General features: G+C 44.8%; 1 protein-coding gene, 1 non-coding gene and 1 pseudogene across 7 annotated transcripts; 1 reads left to right on the plus strand and 2 right to left on the minus strand.

Moving 5' to 3' along the window:
• On the minus strand, positions 1-16,988 carry LOC136405409 (tigger transposable element-derived protein 1-like). Of its 6 annotated transcripts, XM_066384793.1 has the most exons (8): positions 16,815-16,988; positions 16,643-16,729; positions 5,002-5,195; positions 4,565-4,709; positions 3,693-3,727; positions 2,378-3,558; positions 1,812-1,996; positions 1-586 (listed from the first exon to the last, which is right to left on the minus strand). In XM_066384793.1, the coding sequence occupies exons 2-6, from the start codon at positions 16,721-16,723 to the stop codon at positions 3,336-3,338; spliced, it is 678 nt and encodes a 225-aa protein (XP_066240890.1). In that variant the 5' UTR covers positions 16,724-16,729; positions 16,815-16,988; the 3' UTR covers positions 1-586; positions 1,812-1,996; positions 2,378-3,335. The 6 variants fall into 6 exon arrangements, 5 of the variants coding, with proteins under 5 accessions (XP_066240890.1, XP_066240892.1, XP_066240889.1 ...); XM_066384795.1 differs by lacking the exons at positions 1,812-1,996; positions 2,378-3,558; positions 3,693-3,727 and having other exon boundaries at positions 16,643-16,988; XM_066384794.1 differs by lacking the exons at positions 1-586; positions 1,812-1,996; positions 3,693-3,727 and having other exon boundaries at positions 3,428-3,558; positions 16,643-16,988.
• On the minus strand, positions 4,186-4,308 carry LOC136407420 (small nucleolar RNA SNORA26). Its single transcript, XR_010751954.1, has one exon. It is a non-coding gene; the product is annotated as a small nucleolar RNA SNORA26 (small nucleolar RNA).
• A 1,128-nt stretch (positions 16,989-18,116) lies between the features above and the next one.
• On the plus strand, positions 18,117-19,975 carry LOC136406461 (forkhead box protein N3 pseudogene; annotated as a pseudogene).
• Positions 19,976-20,778: the final 803 nt, after the last annotated feature.

The following is a 20,778-nucleotide window of genomic DNA, read 5'->3' on the forward strand; positions in this document are numbered from 1 at the left end:
TGAATATTAAATGTCTTTATTTAAGAAAATGAGATATTTGTGGACATTGAGCTGAGCAACAGGAAGACCTTCTAGTACATACCGAGCTGTTCACCTTACTGCAATCACATAGCAGTAATGGGGTATCTCCCCATTACCGCCAGTACTTTTCTATTCTAATAACTTTAGCACCATTGTGTCCTTTATCTCCCTTTTTACATTATTCTACATTCTTAGAAAACCGACATGCTGAGATCGGCTCCCCCTGTGCCAAATTTTTGAGAACTTCTGTAGATACAACATAAATACTGACTTTATATTCTTAATAGGTCTACTGTGGTCTTCCCCGCCACCCCCGCCCAAACCAGAAATACACTGCTCACAAAAATTAGGGGCTATTTCAAAATAAATATGAAGTGATAAAAGAAAAAGAGCATAGGGTACCACTATAGAATGCAGGACCTCATCTCGATATCTGACAGCAGTAAGCGATCCGTTTCTGATGACGTCAAGGTGGGTACGACCACCAATGCTGATGCCAGCCCACACCATCAGAAGTAGATTAAGGTCGGTTGAGGCCCCAGGTGCAGAAGAAAATATTGGGCCCCTTAAAAAAGAGTGAGAGACAGAGAAAATAAAAATACATGTTAACCATATTTTTAAATAAATAAAAAATTATGTACTATTAATGTTAAAATTGCACATATAAAACCAAACTTGGTGTCATTAAAAAAAAAGTGTCAAGTTAGGGTTTTGCGGGCCCCTTCAGAAGTCAGGACCCAGAGCGTGTGCCCAGTGCACCCGCCGTTAAATCGCCTCTGCACACCATGATTCCACCACTACCGAAGGAGTCCTTTTCTCGCATGAAACATGGATTCTCCAATGTTCCTTGTTCATGCCAGATCAGGATACGATGATTGTTAGGCTGCAGACTGAATGTGACTCAGCAGAGAAGAGGACAGCTCACCACTCATCATGGGTCCAATGACAATGCTCATCAGCCCTCCTTCAACAGGTTCTACAGTTAAGCGGATAACGGAATGCATGCCACTGGTCACTGGGCACGCAGTCCATAATGATGGAGCCGATTTCGTATGGCATGGGTACATATCCATCATCTAGTGGCAGCAAGAAACTGTCCCCGCAGTTGTTGCACTGCTGCGCCTATTCCTTCTTGCCAATAAGGTCAAGTAGAGGTCATCTCTTGCTGTTGTGGTGGATGGGCGACCCTGCCTTCCTCTTGCTCATACTGTGTCAGTCTCTTGAAAGCAATTCCAGTCTGCTAATCATGCCTTGGGACATTCCAAGTGCTGTTGCCACTGTCATCTGTGTTTGACCAGCTTCAAGACGTCCTATGGCTCTCCAGGGTTCACAGTCAAGCAAATCATGTTACAGGGGCATTGCAGGGCTGGAAAATTGCAGGATGTGCACTTTCAAGATCAGAGAACGTGCAAATGACTACAGCACTTTCAGCCTTTTGTATGGTGCATTTTCACCAATGAAATAAAAGTTGGTTTTGCTGGTTTAAATAATTTTGTTACACCAGGACAACTAAGCCAAAAAAGTTACATATAGTGGTACCTGGAGATATGAGCTTAATTCGTTCTGTAACCGAGCTCGTAAGTCAGTCAACTTGTATATCAAACAAATTTCTCCCATTTAAGATAACTGAAATAGATTTAATCTGTTCCAGCCCTGTGAAACATCCCCAAGCTATCCTAAATTATGAAAAAAGACGTTTTTAATTAAGAATCACACATGTATACTTTATCAATGCATACCAAAATAGATGAAATAAAAGAAAAAAGTGTTATTTAGTACTGTATTCTTACCTTGGAGACAGACGAGTGCGGCTAACGGAGGTGAATGGCAGAGGGAGGGAGGAAGGGATGCAGGCACTGTGGACACGTAAACTAAAACTGCACTTTCTTAACACTAAATGTAAACTAAAACTGCACTCTTTACTTTAAACAAAACTAAAGCTGCACTTTCTTTACTTAAAATGAAACCACAGGCCCTGGCCGGTTGGCTCAGCGGTAGAGCGTCGGCCTGGTGTGCGGGGACCCGGGTTTGATTCCCGGCCAGGGCACACAGGAGAAGAGCCCATTTGCTTCTCCACCCCCACCCCCTCCTTTCCTCTCTGTCTCTTCCCCTCCCGCAGCCAAGGCTCCATTGGAGCAAAGATGGCCCGGGCGCTGGGGATGGCTCCTTGGCCTCTGCCCCAGGTGCTAGAGTGGCTCTGGTCATGGCAGAGTGACGCCCCGGAGGGGCAGAGCATCGCCCCCTGGTGGGCGTGCCGGGTGGATCCCGGTCAGCCACATGCGGGAGTGTCTGTCTCTCCCCGTTTCCAGCTTCAGAAAAATACAAAAAAAAAAGAAAGAAAATGAAACCACAAAACCTTAATTGTAAAAAAATGCACTTCCTCAATTTTAAACTTAACCTAAGCTTAGCATTATGTATTTTTCATTTAATCATCACCTGTTTTTGCCTTTTTGGCTGCACTTTCACATGCAGGACTTTTGAATAAAAATCTATCCAAAGAGGTCTGCTTTTGCCTGCCTTTTAAAATGTTACGGAAATGTGACAAACAAATGTCATTAAAAAGTGCTGAAGCACGACCAGTTGAAACTTTTTCTGGGTGTTTCTTTTCAATGAAATTTGAAAGCTTCTCCCACATCACCAGCATGTCTTTAATTTCACTGGTAGAAATCACTTCCTCCAACTCTACCTCCTCCTCACTACTAATCTCTTGCAGAAGCTTCGTATGTTGCATCATCTGTAGCTCCTTCAACTCCTCAGTTGCGATTAGCGCAGCAAAATGTGCAATGTACTCTTCAGCTGCCTTAACATCAGCACTCGCAGCTTCACCATGCCTCACCACCGAGTGGATGCCTGATCTCTTTTTGAAATTTTCAAACCAGCCGTGACTTGCCTTAAATGTATCTTTTGCTGCCTCTTTTGAGGTTGATGGTTCTTTCTTCTTCAAGTCCCAGTAAATAATACGTGCCTTTTCGCATATTACAGTCTCCGTCACTGTATCTCCTGCCAGCTCTTTCTCCTTCACCCACACCAGCAGAAGCTTCTCCATTTCTTCATGGATATTTGTCCTTAATTGGGACAGAATTGTAGTTCCTTTTGCTGGATTTGCGCTTTTGATGGCATCCTTTTGTTTAAGGATGGTACAAATTGTAGATGTATTACGGTTGTACAGCCTTGCCAATTCAATTACTCGTACACCACGCTCATGTTTTTCTATTATTTCTTGCTTTACTTCTATCGACATCATTCTCTTCTTCTTCTCACCACTGTCCTTTACACTCACTTTCTTTGGCCCCATGATAGCACACAAAAAAAAGTTAGTAAAAAATGCAAAAATGAAGCAAGAACAAGTACAGTGCACGAGATTCGACTTGATTCTGTGGGTAACATGTGAGAAAGAATGAGATGCTGGTGTTGTGCTGACGATACTGGACCCGTGCACCAACACGCCAACTAGCAGCAGCTTCCCAAATCACAACTTGTATCTCGGAATTTCGCTTGTATCTCAAACAAAAATATGGACCGAGTTGCAGCTCGTATCTTTAAAAAAAAAAAAAAAAAAAAAAATCGTACGTTGGTCTATTGGTATCTTAAGTTACCACTGTATTAGGCTTCTTGTTTAGGGCTACACATAAGCGATGGGATCTCAAGCCACTACCCGTCTATTGCTTCACCTGTAAAATGAGAAACTAGCATCAACTTCATGGACCTGTGAGGATTAAAGGAAAAGGTGAAAATGAAGCACCCACACCACTGCTCTCACCAGCATTGTGCTGCTGCTCTAACTCCTATGCCTGCCGGCGCACGGACATATGGTTGCCACAAGCCATATAAAAATGTCTGACCTAATCAGACAGAAGTACTGCATATTGTAAACTGCAGCATGAAAGTTGGTTAAGTCAATTAAAATACCAGCATCATTGCTTTCCAGCGTCAATGGCTTGTAGTGGTAGTTTTCTTTATATATATATATAGAATGACCATTTAAACATAAAGAAGCCTGAGGTATATTCTTCTTAATTTATCTTTGAAAAAAGCCTTTGTGTACACATTTAAAAGGTATGCCGGAAGGTATCATCTAAGATAAGGTTAATTTATCACTTTGCTATTAACTGTATAAGACTATCGCAAAAGTGCTCAAACTTAAAGAAATTTTACTTCTGTTTAAACTGTGACTCCAGACAGGATCCAAAGACGAGTTTTACCCATCTCTTCTCTGGGTTTTATGGAGACTTACTTTACCCTTCTGTGTTAGCCTCCTAAGGTACTGCGTCAACCTTAAAAGGGCTTAGGAAAGGGCGACCTGGAATTTTTTACAAGTTTCTCTTTCATCAATAACCCATTGATCTCAGCGGCTTCTTTAACGTTCAAGTCCAATATAACCCCATTAGAAGCAGCCATTCCGCCCGGGAACGTAAACTTCCTTTACGTTAAAGGAGCCAGATTCCGGCCTGTGCGCCATACCGCGCCCAGGAGCCCCGGGGTCGCCATTTGCCACGTGCTCTGGGCCCAGCTCATTTTCTCTCAAGGACAGAGGCGTACATACCTGCGCTGGGAACTCAGGCCGCTGCACCCCACAGACGATGGAGACAAAGTCCCCAGGCCCAAGGTCGCTCTCGGACAGGCTCTCGCCCTGGCAAGGGACGTGGGACTGGAACCGCAACCCGCGACAAATCAGCCGCGGCTGCGCCCTGGGGAAGCAGAGCACAGGCTGGCGACCGCGCCGGGCCTGCCCGCGGGACCTCCAGGCGGCTCCGCGCGGTGTCTGTGCCTCGCGCGGCCCCGGAACGGGCACGGCCGCCCGCCCTCCCGGGTCGTCGAGGGCTGCTCTACCCCTCCGTTCTGGCCGCCGGGAGCAGCGGAGCTCCGGGCGGGCAAAGCTCGAGGGGACGCGGGCGAACCCAGCCCCACCCCGGCCCACGGACCCGCGGGCCCGCCGGGCGACCTCCCTACCCTAAGGGACCGGACACAACAGTCACTCACCCGCCAAGTCCACGAGACGAAAGAGGCCGGAGACTCGCGCACAGAGACCGGTTCCGCGATTCGGGGCGGGGCAGAGGGCGGCGCAGCAGCCAATCCCTGGGTAGCGGGGGCGGTGCGAGCCCCGCCATTGGTGTTCGGGGTCCTCGGCCACCGGCTTCTTCTGGCTCATTTCGAGGCGGGAGGACGAGCTGAGCCTGCGCGGAAGAGCCTTGTGGGAATCTCTGAGAGTCACGGCACTTCCCCAGGCCTTAGCCTTCCTGGATCTGGATTTCTAAGGCCGACCTCTTTCCTTGGGACTCTCTTGTGGAGGTCTTAGCGGTTAGACCACGACCTGGACATTTCTTCCCTACAACTATACTAGTCTATTCTATGATTAGGGTCTTCCCTGCGGAAACATAAACTTAAAGAGAGGCGGGCCCACATCTCTTGCAACAAGCATACCTCAAGGCCCCTCCGGAAAGGACCAGCCTCCCTTCCTCATGCTCTCTGTTAATACTCGTTTACAGTGACGATAAGTAGACTGTAATCAACCAGGGGTGGGCCACTATAAGCCTTTCCCCTAGGTGACAGACTCAAGCATGGCAACAAGCAAGTGGAATAAAATTGGAGATACTCTATATGCCAAAAGGAAAAGTTCTATTAGTTTCTTTCTTTTTTTTTTTTTATTATTCATTTTAGAGGAGAGGGACAGAGAGAGAGGAGAGACAGAGAGAGAGAAGGGGGGAGGAGTGGAAGCATCAACTCCCATATGTGCCTTGACCAGGCAAGCCCAGGGTTTCGAACCGGCGACCTCAGCATTTCCAGGTTGACGCTTTATCCACTGCGCCACCACAGGTCAGGCAGTTCTATTAGTTTCAAGAGTTAACCATCAGTTAATAAATTTTATTCTCAAAATACCTTTTATCATCCCTACATTATAGGTGGGGAAAGTGAGACATGTTGAATAACTTTCCAGGGTCACAAAGCAGAAAGCAAATGTTGGGTCTTGGATTTGAACCCAAACAGTGAAAGGTTAGGCCCTCAAAACACAGTATTTACTACACTACCTTTCACCAGGCATGTGGGAGGGAAGTGGGGTGGTGAAGCAGAAGAGAAACAAGCAAACGGGATTTTGTTGGTTGATCAAGATAGGCTATTCGTGTGGGATTGGGGATTTACAGATACAAAGTACAGCCTTTGGTAGAGCCTGAACAAAGAACTGGAAAGCACTTGACTGGTTTAAGAACCCAGAACTGGAAATGGAACTTAGGGAGGTAGGAGCAGAGTGGCCTAAGAGGGTAGCTGGGGGCTAGACCATGAAGGAGACCCTGATAGTTTGTGTTTTCTGCTAAGGACAATGGGAAGCTGTTGAAATGTTCTTTAACAGTGAATGATAGGACTTGATGTAGGGTGTGGTTGAGGATGTGATTAAGATGATTTTGGTGAAGAGGAAGTGAAATAAAGTTTATCAATAAATCCTAGCACCCAGCCACTATTTTGTAGATATTCATAAGATCATGATAACATGGGTTAAGGTGCCAGAAGAAACACCAATTTGCTGTCCCTTCACTTTTCTTATCTCAATGTCTTCCGAACATGTAGCAGAGAGCAGGGCCTGGGTCACCAAGCTGAGATTTGACAATGTGATCCTGGCTGTAGGATGAGCTTGGTAAGAGCAGGTAGGACCATAGGTGACCCCATAGGTCAGTAGGAGATGCATCTAGTTACCAGACAGAATTGGGCAGAAGGTCTCAGCCAAATCAGGGCAATATGTAGTGGAGGGCAATATGTAGTGGAGGGCAATATGCCTGGTTCTGGACCCCAGAAATCTCCCCTACATATTAATAAAATGAGATTGGTTTTAGAAACTCAGAAATGATAAGTTAATCTGCAGAAAAGTTCCTCAATGTCCACAAATTCAAAACATAACAATAGCCAATTGCCTGAACTCTCTGAGCAGCCACCAATTCCCCTGGACAAAAAAAAAAGCTGCTGGTAACAGGCAAACACTGCTTTTCTCTACCCCTTTAGGATGGAACATGTAACCCGTGGTCCTGTTCTTTTTTACTGTCTTGCATAGAAACTCATTAGTCCCGGTGTCTCCCTTAGATTTTCTTTCTTTCTTTTTTTTTTGTTGTTGTATTTTTCTGAAGCTGGAAACGGGGAGAGACAGTCAGACAGACTCCCGCATGCGCCCCACCGGGATCCACCCGGCACGCCCACCAGGGGGCGATGCTCTGTCCCTCCGGGGTGTCGCCCCTTTGCGACCAGAGCCACTCTAGCGCCTGGGGCAGAGGCCAAGGAGCCATCCCCAGCGCCTGGACCATCTTTGCTCCAATGGAGCCTCGCTGCGGGAGGGGAAGAGAGAGACAGAGAGGAAGGAGAGGGGGAGGGGTAGAGAAGCAGATGGGCGCTTCTCCTGTGTGCCCTGGCCGGGAATCGAACCCAGGACTTCTGCACGCTAGTAGATTTTCTTTTAATCTTCTTTTTTCCACTGTAGCAAATTCCTAATTTAAAAAAACCTGTAGTCTTTCCTCGTCTCTCTTCATTCCATCTGTATGGGGAAACCCAGCTCGTTCATGGTTGATAAATGCCAGAACAGAGCTAGACATCCATGTACAAAGGAAGAAGGAAGTAATATGTTCTAGAAGTAAAATGGAGTTAACCAAGAACTAGAAAAGAAATGTATTTGTTTGTAAAAGCATGCTCCCTCAGGAGGCTGGGGCCAGGGGGTGGGTGTGTTTGGTTCCCCAAATCTTCTAACTTTTGGTGGCTACCAGCATTCCTCAGCTTGAAGTTGCATTACTCCAGTCTTTACAGCCAACATTGTACAAAGAATCTCTTTCTGCCTCCCTCTTATAAAGTAACTTGTGATTTGATTTATGACCCAAAGAGATTATTTAAAATGATTTCCCCAACTCAATATCCTTAACCTAACCCCATCTGCAAAGACCTTTTTTCAAATAAGGTAGCATTTACAGGTTTAAGATTAGGACTTGGTATCTTTGGAAGGTATTATTCAGCCTACTACACCATTTCTAAAGTTTTTTTTTTTTTTTGTATTTTTCTGAAGTTGGAAACAGGGAGGCAGTCAGACAGACTCCCACATGTGCCTGACTGGGATCCACCTGGCATGCCCACCAGGGGGCGATGCTTTGCCCATCTGGGGCGTTGCTCTGTTGCAACCAGAGCACCTGAGGCAGAGGCCATGGAGCCATCCTCAGCGTCCAGGCCAACTTTGCTCCAATGGAGCCTTGGCTGCGGGAGGGGAAGAGAGAGACAGAGAAGAAGGAGAGGGGGAGGGGTGGAGAAGCAGATGGGCGCTTCTCCTATGTGCCCTGGCTGGGAATCGAACCCGGGACTCCTGCACGCGAGGCCAACACTCTACCACTGAGCCAACCGGACAAGGCCACCATCTCTAGATTTTAACAGACTTATTTTTCTGTAAAACAAGGTGGCTGCACCACGTAATCTCTAGAACAATACTGGCAATAAAAACTTGCTGCAGCAATGGAGTCTATCATTTGCTGTCCAGAGCAGTAGCCATTAGCCACACATGACTATCAAGAAACTGAAATGTAGCTAATGCCATTGAGGATTGGAATTTTTGTTTAGCTTTGATTTAGATAGCCACATGAGACTAATGGTTGTCATACTGAATAGTGCAGTTCTAGTATCTCTATAATTCTAAATTCTATACTCTGTGAAGCACCTTTAAAAAAATAAGTTACTTGTGCCCCCAATATTTCACCCCCCCCCATAAAATTACTCACAACTTTATTTTTAAAGATTTTATTTATTAATTTTTAAAGAAGAGGGAGAGAGAGAGAGAGAAGAGGGGAGGAGTAGCAAGCATCAACTCCCATATGTGCCTTCACCGGGAAGGCCCAGAGTTTTGAACTGGTGACTTCAGCATTCCAGGTCAACACTTTATCCACTGCGCCACCACAGGTCAGGCTACTCACAACTTTTATGTGCTATTGTTTAGTCTAGTGGACTTTAAACTAGGCAACATTCTTTATACCAAAAAAATTATTTGGGAAACCGAGTGGAAACCGGGCTGAGCTGATGAAGTTGGATAGTGGGAGAAGCAGGAGGGCCTGTGGCAGACCCAGGGTCTCCACATGAACCACCACTACCACTCAGTGGAGTGGAGACATTTGTGAAACCAGTGGTTATTCCTGGAAATTTGCTAGAGCCTGAAGTCAGACTTTAACACACATAGTTTACATCTTTTATCTTGGCAGTAGCTAGAAAACATTGTCATTTTCTTCGCCCATTTTTGCCTTCACTGGACCATTGTTCATGTGGCATTTTATGCCTTCCTTGGTCTGCCAGAACTTGCTGTTTGTAGCCTGTTAAACTTTAGGACTGTTTGCTCTCAATTCTGCCTTCCCTTTATCTACTTAGCATTTGAAATCACCTCATAAAGGCCTTCTGTCCTGCCAATGCCCCCTTCTCCCACATTGCTGACTAGTTACAGCACTCAGAAAGCCCCACAGTCCTTGACTTTGGAGGCCTCTATTGGATCAATTGCAACCATAACCATTTTTCTCCACTGTGTTCAGTATACCTAGAATAGTACTTGGCCTATAGTAGGTGCTCTCTTATTTACTGAACATTAAAGCCACCAGCATTCTGCTTCACCATGGGGTGGCACGGTGAATAGAGCATTGGCCTGGGATGCTGAGAACCCAGGTTCGAAACCCTAATGTTGCCAGCATGAGCACAGGCTCATCTGGTTTGAGTGCGGGGTCGCTGGCTTGATTGTGGAATCAGAGACATGACTCCATGGTTGCTGGCTTGAAGCCCAAGGTCACTGGCTCAGCTAGTACCCCCCAGTCAAGGCATGTATGAGAAAGAAATTAAGGAACAACTAAGGTGTCACAACTATGAGTTGATGTTTCTCATCTCTCTCCCTTCCTATTTGTCCCTCTCTCCCCCACCAAAAAAAAAGAAAAAGAAAAAATAAGCCACCAGAATTTTAGTATTATATAAATACTAAAATATCAGTATCGTCATTTTGTTCTAATATCACAAGGACCATATGGCATTATAAAAATGATGCAGCCCTGGCCACATATCTCAGTTGTTTAGAACATCGTCCGGATACGAAGAAGTTGCCGGTTCAATCCTGGGTCAGGGCACATACAGAAACAGATCTATGCTTCTGGTCTCTCTCCCTTCCTCTCTCTCTAAAATCAATAAAATAAAATAAAAATGATCCTATAGTACTACCAAAGAATATGACATTTACTGAGTGCTTACTACTCACCAGGTAATTAGATGTACTATATATAAACTGAGCTTTAGTTATTATAATTACTAATTTACAGATAAGCTGAAGCTAAGAAGTAATTGGTCTACAGGTGGTTGCACAGTGGAGAGAGCATCAATCTGGGACCCAGGTTCGAAACCCCAAGGTCACTGGCTTGAGCCCAAAGGTTGCTGGCTTGAAGCCCATGGTCGCTGGCTTAAGCAAAGGGTCACTGACTTGGCTTGAGCCCTTCAGTCAAGGTATATATGAGAAGCAATCAACCAGTAAGGTGCTGCAACTACAAGCTGATGCTTCTCACCTCTCTCTCCATCCTTTCTCTCTCTCCCTTCCTATCTGTCCCTGTGCCTCTCTCTCTCTCTCAAAAAAAATCAGAGCTATGGCAATAAACTTAAAATTTGTTTAGATTTAAAACATGAAAGACATGAACATGTGGCTAAAATATAAAGGATTAACAAATACTTCAAAATAAAACACAGATGATCAAAACTAATATAAAAAGTCAATTTATGGTTTATTGGAATGTCAGTTATTTATGTATAGTTTTAATAAATTTCATTGCACCGTACAAAACACCATCCAAAGTTCAAGTTGTAAAAATTCAGTAACAAAAACAATACAAAAAAATTACTCTAACTGCCATAATTGTTGCCTTGCGGGCCCTGCAGCTTCGGGCAGCAGGGTCCCAGAGGAAACACAGACCATTAAAAGGAGACAATTTTTCCATAATCGGCCTCAATTAGTTTTGGCTCATGTTTCATGAAATGTAACCTTGAATTTCTGGGAGGCTTTAAAAAGAAAATATATAGTATAACTAATAAAATAATAACTAATAAAACTAGTCGTCTCACAGTCATTACCACAGGGCTCTAACTTAAGTCCGAGATATTGTAATCTTGGTATCTATATTTCAACAACACCAACACTTAGTGATGGCAGCATCATACCAAGACTGGGAAGGAAACTGGGGCAAAGAATCCAAGTTTCTGAATGAGAAGTTCAAGCTCGCTGAATGCAAAATTTATTTTATGGGAAGAAGCAATGAATGATTTGACTTGCTCCTTATCTAAAACACTAATGTTGATAGACCAAAATATCTGAAATTCTTTACCTTGCATTATTTTCTAGGTTCATCAATATTTCTTTTATGTGAAACCATTTTCACCTATTATTTCTGTATAAGAATGTCATATCTATGTTAACTCTGACATGAATTACCAATGCTTTATTAGTGTTTGAGCAAAACCAGCAATTGACTTGACCATAATGTTCTTGAAGCTATTTATGGTCTCAGGGATATTCAAGATAATGCCTTCCCTTCGATGAATGCTTATTAGAACAGAAGCTTCAGATAGAAATAACCACCACACTCAGTAGTACATAGAAAATGTGGAAATCATTCTCAACCTATGGAATCTCCTTCTCCTGATGAAAGAAGAATCAAAACTGAGCCGTACTGATCTCCCTTTATACCAAATTCCAAACCTGAACAGTTTATACATAAAAATGCTTTAAGCTGGGATTTAGATTACATAGAGTAGACAGTTTTGTGAGCTTTTGACCAAAATCAGGTCCTCATTTTTTATTCAAATGTGTTCACCTTGAGGAAACAAAGAAAGCCCTGGCTGGGTAGCTCAGTTGGTTAGAGTGTCATCCCCACATGCCAAGCTTGTGGGTTCAATCCCCGGTCAGGGCACATACAAGATTCAACCCCTGAATGCATAAATAAATGGACAATAAATCAATGGTTCTCTCTCTAAAATCAATCATTTAAAAAAATATTTTTTTATTTATTGATTTTTTAGAGAGAGAGGAGTGAGAGAGAGAGACAGAGAGAGAGAGAAGGGGGAGGAGCAGGAAGCTTCGACTCCCATATGTGCCTTGACCGGGCAAGCCCAGGGTTTCGAACCGGTGACCTCAGTGTTCCAGGTCGATGCTTTATCCCACTGTGCCACCACAGGTCAGGCCAAAAAAAATTTTTTTAAGATGTTATTTATTCCATTTTTTTTCAGAGAGGAGAGAGAGAAAGAGAGAGAGAGAGGAAAAGAGGGAGAAAGAGAGAGAGAGAAGGGGGAGGAGCAGGAAGCATCAACTCTCATATGTGCCTTCACCAGGCAAGCCCAGGGTTTTGAACTGGCGACCTCAGTGTTCCAGGTCGATGCTTTATCCCACCGCGCCACCACAGGTCAGGCTCACTTGTTTTTTTTAAAAAGGAAAAGATAGACATGCCCCCATGTTAGTTCCTTATTTTGAGCTAACAGTTTGCTACCTTCATCCTAATAAACTTCTAGCTCCATGTTCTCTACTTTGTCACACTCAGCTCTACAGTTGCTCTTTGCTTAAATCATGTTCACACAAAGCCAATGAAAAATGTTTGAAGAAGTTCAGCTCACTTTAGATTCAGCCTGAAGTTTCTCCAAGACGAATAACACAAAACTGCAGGACTATATCCTGACTATATACCCAAGTGGCAGATTCCTGTGCAGCTCTATTTTTGTTTGGTCTCTATAGACTCATCAACTATAACAGCAGAAGATGCAATCTTGCTGGACTTTTCCTCATGTGCAAATTTTATTTCAACATGAGTCTGTTTATCTAAATTTAAGTCTTCAGCATTTTCTTACAGTTAACTGGCTATTTGAACAAACCAAAATTCTGACCTTCTCAACATTTTCATGTGTCCTGTGGGTGACTGGACGGCCACTTCAAGCATCACCATGAGTACCATCTCTACCTTTTTTAAACCTTTTGTGCCAGTCAAAACCTCTTGCTCTTGACGTTACTTCTTCACCGTAAGCTACTTTTAACATTTCAAGTGTCCCGCTTGCAGATTTATTTAACATTACACAGTTTAATCTGAATTCTTTGTTCCAAAAACGGCCACTCATTTTTATGATAAAAAAAAGGAATAATTCTATCCACATCTACTCACAAAGTTGGCTGGCAACCTTGAAAACATGGTTGTGGCCAGCTGAAACAAGTGTATGCCCAGCAACAATCACTCCTCTGATTTCATAAGCTGCGGTGAAAATTAGTCAAAATTACAAGAGAAGAGTGCCAATGCTCTCTAGAGGAGTTGATGAAGCTCTCAGCATCACACCATCTCAGCTTGACTGTCTTCTATTTTCCTATCTATAAAAGGGGAGAAAATAAATCAGCATTTTCTTACTTGTCAATGGATAGAGAATTGATATTTGAAGTAATTAACTATGTGCAGAGAGCACTGATACCCTCCCCTCCCCCCCAAAAAAACCCCTAGGATTAAAAAATACAAGCCCTGACCAGGTGGCTAAATGAGCATAGTACCAGTATAACAAGGTCGTAGGTTCGATCCTAGTCAGGGCACATTCTGAGGACCAATCAATGAGTATACACTAAAGGAACAGCTAAGTGGAATAACAAATTGATGCTTCTCTCTCTCTCTCTCTCTTCCCCTTTCTCTCAAATCAATGGGAAAAAATTTAAATATATACAACCTAATGACATTATGTAAGCTGCCCCTTGTCTTGGCTGTATATTTAGAATAAGCAAAGGTTCAAATTATGGTTTTTCTAATGATATTGACTGATTTCAAATGCAAAATACCAAAATAGTTTATTTTTTTTTAAAGATTTTATTTATTATAGAGAAGGGGGGGGCAGGAAGCATCAACTCCCATATGTGCCTGGACCAGGCAAGCCCAGGGTTTTGAACTCGCAACCTCAGCATTTCCAGGTTGACTCTTTATCCACTGCGCCACCACAGGTCAGGCTATAGTTTATTTCTTTTTTTTTTTTTTTTTTGTATTTTTCTGAAGCTGGAAACGGGGAGAGACAGTCAGACAGACTCCCGCATGCGCCCGACCGGGATCCACCTGGCACGCCCACCAGGGGGCGACGCTCTGCCCACCAGGGGGCGATGCTCTGCCCCTCCGGGGTGTCGCTCTGCCGCGACCAGAGCCACTCTAGCGCCTGGGGCAGAGGCCAAGGAGCCATCCCCAGCACCCGGGCCATCTTTGCTCCAATGGAGCCCTGGCTGCAGGAGGGGAAGAGAGAGACAGAGAGGAAGGAGGGGGGGGGGGTGTGGAGAAGCAAATGGGCGCTTCTCCTGTGTGCCCTGGCCAGGAATCGAACCCGGGTCTCCCGCACGCCAGGCTGACGCTCTACCGCTGAGCCAACCAGCCAGGGCCTATAGTTTATTTCTAAACACATAACAAGAGAGTAGATGCCAATAATGTCTCTAGCTTGTTGAATACAATATGTGTAGTTGGATCCCTGGGAATTCTAATACATAAGTATTGTTACCCATATTCATCCAGCAAACACCACCTAGAGTACTCAATGTTTAACACAAACACACACACATTGAAAAATTGCATCTTGTGAACTCTGAACACAAATTTCTTTTTTCTCTTGATTTCTTTCTTCTTTTTTAGCGAGAGAGAGCAGGAGAGGGACATACAGGGACAGACAGACAGGAAGGGAGATGAGAAGCATCAACTCATAGTTAGGGCACCTTAGTTGTTCATTGATTGCTTTCTCATACGTGCCTTGATGGGGGTGGGAGGGGGTGAGGGTGGCTCCAGCCAAACCAGCAACGCCTTGCTCAAGCCAGTGACCTTTGGGCTCAAGCCAGAGACCATGGGGTCATGTCTACCATCCCACATTCAAGTTGGCGACCCTGCACTTAGGCTGGTGAGCCCCGTGCTCAAGCCAGTGACCTCAGGGTTTTGAACCTGGGTCAACAGCATTCCAGGGTGGTGCTCTATCTACTGCACCACCTGGTCAGGTTGACCACAATTTTCTTTCATTTAGTTTGAAAAGGTTTTCACAAACTATGATTGTACAAAGCAGATACTGGAATTAAAATTAAAACAAGGTTTTTCAATGATTGGTTGTGACTTTAAATTGTATCTGTTGATAAGCACTGTTTTTGCTTTTTATTGTGGTGAAATATACATAACATAAAACTTATTCTTTTACCTTTTTAAAAAATTTTTATTTACAGAGACAGAGAGTCAGAGAGAGGGATATATAGGGACAGACAGGAACGGAGAGAGACGAGAAGCATCAATCATCAGTTTTTCGTTGCAACACCTTAGTTGTTCACTGATTGCTTTCTCATATGTGCCTTGACCGTGGGGCTACAGCAGACTGAGTAACCCCTTGCTCAAGCCAGCAAGCTTGGGTCCAAGCTGGTGAGCTCTGCTCAAATCAGATGAGCCCGCGCTCAAGCTGGTGACCTCGGGGTCTTGAACCTGGGTCCTCTCCATCCCAGTCTGACGCTCTATCCACTGGGCCACTGCCTGGTCAGGCTCTCTTTTAACCTTAAGTGTACAATTCAATGGCATTAATCGTATTCACAATGTTGTGCAATCACATTTTCAGAACTTTTATATCAGCCCAAACAGCAAATCTACATCCATTTAATAGTAGCTCCTCATTTTTCTCTCTCCCTAGCCTGTTAACCTCTACTGTACTTCCCGTCTCTATGATTTTGAGTATACTAAGTACCTCATATAAGTGGAATCGGATAGTAAATGTCCTAGTTGTCTGGCTTATTTCACTTACCACAATGTTTTCAAGGTTCAACTTGAACCTTGTCACAGATATAATTCATTCCTTTTTAAAGCTGAATAATATTCCACTGTATGTATACATATTTTGTTTATTTCTAGACGGACTTTTGGGCTGTTCCCACCTTTTGGCTATGGAACAATAATGTTGCTATGGACACCAGTGTACAAGGAACTGAATCCCTGCTTTCAACTCTTTTGGGTGTATACCACCAAGAGGTGGGATTGCTGGGTCACAGAGTAACTCTATATTTAACTTTTTAAGGAGCCAACAAACTATTTGCCACAGTGGCTAAACCATTTCATGTTCCTACCAGCAACGAACAAGGGTTTCAATTTCTCCATATCCAGCCAACATTTGTTTTTCTCCATGCAAGGTATTCAGTTATCTACAGAGTTAAATATTCTCTTCCCAATCTCCTTTTGCTAACAGACTCATAGCCTTAAATATTAAGTACTTTTGTGTTGTCTGACAAGTGCAATAATTCAATATATCCTGGCACGATCCTTTACGGAAAGAATCTAGGTTACCTTTTGGGTAGGTGAATAGGGTTGCTTTTTTAAGTGTCTGCATTAGAAACAAACTGTGGCCCATAGCCCCACTTGAACTACGTGTAAATTAGCAGGAAAAGCTTGAGCTAGAAACGGTCTGGGACGACCGGAGCGGATCATTTAAGTAAGACAGGTAAGCCCTATCTGCATCCTATCATACCGTACTGCATACATTAAAAAGTGTGTTAACAACAGAGCCAGAAGTTCACCCAGTATTTTTAATTCAAATGTCCCATTCGAGGTTGCACACCCTTCGACACAGATGACGTGTTAGTTAGTACCTGACAGGGCCTACCGGGTCGCGTTTTATGACCATAGGTTCCTTCTGTCAAGCGGCAGCAGAGCCGCTCTGACAAGTCCATCTCCACCTGCAGAGAGGGCAGGTGAGCGAGAGGGAAACGCGAGCTCTGGCGGCTCCAAGAACCCAACGCCAGGGCCGCGCCTCGCCCTGACCTCGAAGCACGGCAGGTCCGGGGTCCTAAGAAAGGTAGATCCTTGTCTGCAGCTTGTCAAACTCCGTGGCGGCGCCCACTGCCCCGCCACATTCCTCGCTTAAGAACTGAGAATCGGTGGAGATCTCCAGGTGTCCGAGGCAACCGAAGGGGGTAAACAACTTTTAGCAATGGAACCAAGGGACCAAGGGCAAGAGGACTTGTAACCTCGCGAGAGTTCTGACACTCGAGAATCCTGGAAGACGGAGTCTGCCAATCACCGAATGGGGGCCGTCCTGGGCGCACGGGATATATTTTCCCGCCCCACCTCTCCGCTGAGAGGGTGGAGAGCAGCAGAGGGAGACGCCCACTCTCGCTCTCAGTTCCTGGCACTCCTGCTTGACCCCTCCCGGAGGGAGAAAGTCCTATCCCTTTATCCGTGGCATTTTAGGGCCGTTTCAAGTCCTGCTTCTGACAGGTTCGGTCTCATTTCTAATCTCCGCCTTCCACTCTGTGTCCTACACTGACCCAGTCCAAGACAGGGAGGTTTGTATGGATTTTGCCAAATTAAGATATTTCTTTTAAAGCTTTCTAATCTCAACAATTTCTATCTTGCTCAGCATAATATGCAATGAGAACTGCTTTCTTCTTTTTTGGACATCACTAACCCCCCCCCTTCCCTTAGCTCATTTACCATCAGAATAATCATTAATGAAGTAGGCACAATTAATATTTTTCAAAAGAAGGTATCCGAGGCAGAGGGGGAATTTAGCGACCTGCCCCAAGTTTTGTCATTCCTATTGCTCTTAAGTCCACCTTATTTCAGGCCTTCACATTTGCTTGCCTGGATTACTTCTGTGAATGGCCCCTTAACTCCCCTTGCCATTTACAAAGTCAAGAACTAATCTTCCTAATGCAAAGCTGATTATGTCTCTCACATCCTTCTCAACTCTCTCAAATGTCAAATCCTTCTGTGGCCTCATTACCTGTAGGTTCTGGCAGTGAGTGCTATTTATTAAAATAGTCACACCTATGGATAAGTACACAAACCATAAATAAACAGCCTGCTGAAATTTCACAAACTGATCACACCAGCAACGAACTCAATAGATAGAACGGGGCCACCCGTGAGTCCAGGGGCACAGAATCACCCCCAACCCCCCATGCAGCCGCCAGAAGCCATGAGGAACAAGGGGCGCAGGTGAAGCCACTAGAAGCAGCATCCTAGAAAACCAGTTTTTGTAATAATGGAAGCTTCTTTGTGACTGGAGAAATGCTCACCTCGGTTTCCTGGACCCATTCTGACTCAGGAGCCCTCAAGTAAATGGATCCAGTCATGCTTCCCAGTAAGAAGCCAGAAAGCTCAGGAATTAGTGTCTCCAGCGGGTTGAGTATTACCGGGGCAGCAGTTTCTCCAGGCCCTTCAGGAAAACTATGACCCAGACTTTTTTGGCCTGATATCAGATTAGAAGAGGAGGCCATGGCAGATGAAGAGCTCACCAACCTGAACTGGCTGCATGAGAGCAAGAACTTGCTGAAGATCTTCGGGGTGTCAGTCCTCTGCAGCGTCTGGGACCTGAACGATGACACACTCCCATTCCCTGCTCGCTCTGACATGCCCTATGAGACCAGGCAGAACCCCACCTCAAATCCCCCTACTGCTTTACCTGTCTCATGTTTATAGCCATCGAAGACTACCCTCCAACCAAGCTCCTGCCAGGAAGGCATATCTACAACTGGGTCTTGGAACATTTCCCGTACTTTGCAAACGCACCTACTGGGTGGAAGAACTCAGTGAGACATAATTTGTCCTTGAATAAGTGTTTTAGGAAAGTGGGCAAAGAGAGGAGTCAGAGTATTGGGAAAGGGTCATCGTGGTGCATAGACTCAGAATATAGACAAAATTTAATTCAAGCTTTGAAAAAGACACCTTACCAACACACCCACACGTGTTCAACTCCCCTCCCGCCACTCCTCAGGCACACCCCAAACCCATCAAATACACCCATTTGGCTGGGCAGTACCTTCTTCAAGAGAAATGGAGTCCTACAAGTTCCTCCAAAAGTCATACAAAACAGAGCGCCGGTTCTGAGCCGGGGCCCTTTCCCGGTCCAGCCAAGGCCAATCACTCCCCTGGTTATGACCGCCTCACCAGCTGGAGGAAGCAGACTGAGTGCGAGCTGTGATGCGGCTCCCGGGGATCAACCGAGATCACAACTACAATAGTGCTTAGTCCTCCAACGCCAGGAGCATCTAGGCCGCCAGCAACTCGGTCTCCTCCTCCTCCTCGGCTGACGACCACTACGAGCTGGCCACTAAGGGGAGGCAGGAGAGCCATAGCGAAATGGAGGACAACAGGAAACACAACCTGAAAGAGGCCAAGGATGCTCTGGAGGACAGCGTTAAGGAAGGTCCCCAGCGACACGCTGCCCTTCAAAGAGACACATGAAATCCCCCGCCCCAAACACACACACCTTCCCAGAGTGACGAAGGGCAGATGAAAGAGGCGATGGGGTCACTCCTGCATTTGGCAGGGATTCGGTCCTGTTTGAATAACACCATCAATCGAACTGCCAAGGGGCAGAGGAGAAAAGAAAAAAAAAAGGAAAAAAAATTACAAAATAGTCAAGATAAGTCACTGATTTGTTTTGTACTTATAGCCATTTGGCGTAAGTACATTCAGCATGTCAGTTTTCTAATGAATTGTGGCAATATCAGAATTTTTCCCATTTTCGCTTTGGTTGGGTTATTTTCTTTTAAAAACTTGCCCTTCTCCTTTGTTTTGGACCCAGAGAACTTTATTTCTAAAGGAAATTGAAGCCATAAAACTTAACTGGCATTCAGCTTTTTACAAAAGCTTTCCATTATCTGAAGACAAAACCAAAAAACCCCAAATTACCATTGCTTCCTCCAGCTTGGCAGAAACACATGGCTGAATCCGCAGGAATGTCAAGATTAATACCATAGAATACCATATTTAGCACCTAGAAGGCACGTGTGCAGTCATCACCAATCAGCTTTTTTTTTTCTTCTTTTTGTTTTGTGTTCTCTCCCTCTCTCCTTCCTATCCCCCCCCAACCATTAGGTTTAAATGGTCAGGCTATCCACCCAGTTGGGTTCAGAGTGAATGTGCAGTCAAGTGGGGAGAAAGAAGAGCCCCTCACTCTCCAGGAGGAGACCTAAGCTTGTGACACCAGGAAGCATATTGTGCCAGGAAAAGCCTTGGCATTGCCACTCAGCATGTGGGGGCAGGGGCCCCAGTCCTTCCTGCTTCTTCATTGTGAAGCCTCCTAACATCTTATGAGGTGGACATTGGGCCAGTCATGTACACAGGCTGTCAATGACTAAGGAAAATAAAGTCAATTTTTAGTGATGTTCCTAATCATTGACTTCCGCTCTATATTAAATTAACAGAATGTTCCACAAGCTGTAAGCCTGAAGTTTGGAGGTCCAGTAAGCACACACACGAGAGAAAGAACAATTAAGAATGAAGAGAGAGAGAAAACCTTCAGAAAACAGGCCCTGGCTCTGTCCAGTTGGCTCAGTGGTAGAGTGTTGGCCCAGTATGTGGATGTCCCAGGTTGGATTCCTGGTCAGAGCACAGAGAAGCACCCATCTGCTTTTCCACCAGCCCACCCATCCCACTTCTATCTCTCTCTCTCCCTCCTGCAGCCATGGCTTGATTGGAGAGTTGGCTCAAGGCCACTGAGGATGGCTCCATGGCCTCTGCCTCAGGTGCTAGGAAGAGCTTGGTTGCTGAACAATGAAGCAATGCCAGATGGGCAGAACATTGCCCCCTAGTGGGCTTGCCAGGTGGATCTCAGTTGGGTGCATGCAGGAGTCTGTCTCTGCTTCCCCCCCTCTCAATGAATAAAAAAAGAAAGAAAGAAAGAAAATAGGCTGTTTTCTTAACTACCCAGTGAAAACCAAGTCCAAGATATTACAATAGTTTGTTGTTTTTTTTGTTTGTTTGGTTTTTTTTGTAT

This window comes from Saccopteryx leptura, chromosome 5 (assembly GCF_036850995.1).
Source record: "Saccopteryx leptura isolate mSacLep1 chromosome 5, mSacLep1_pri_phased_curated, whole genome shotgun sequence".
NCBI classification, from domain to species: Eukaryota; Metazoa; Chordata; class Mammalia; order Chiroptera; family Emballonuridae; genus Saccopteryx; species Saccopteryx leptura.

Bases quoted from the DNA above. Each gene is read 5' to 3' on its own strand.
- LOC136405409 (XM_066384792.1), bottom strand. From the start codon at position 3,316: ATGGGGCCAAAGAAAGTGAGTGTAAAGGACAGTGGTGAGAAGAAGAAG.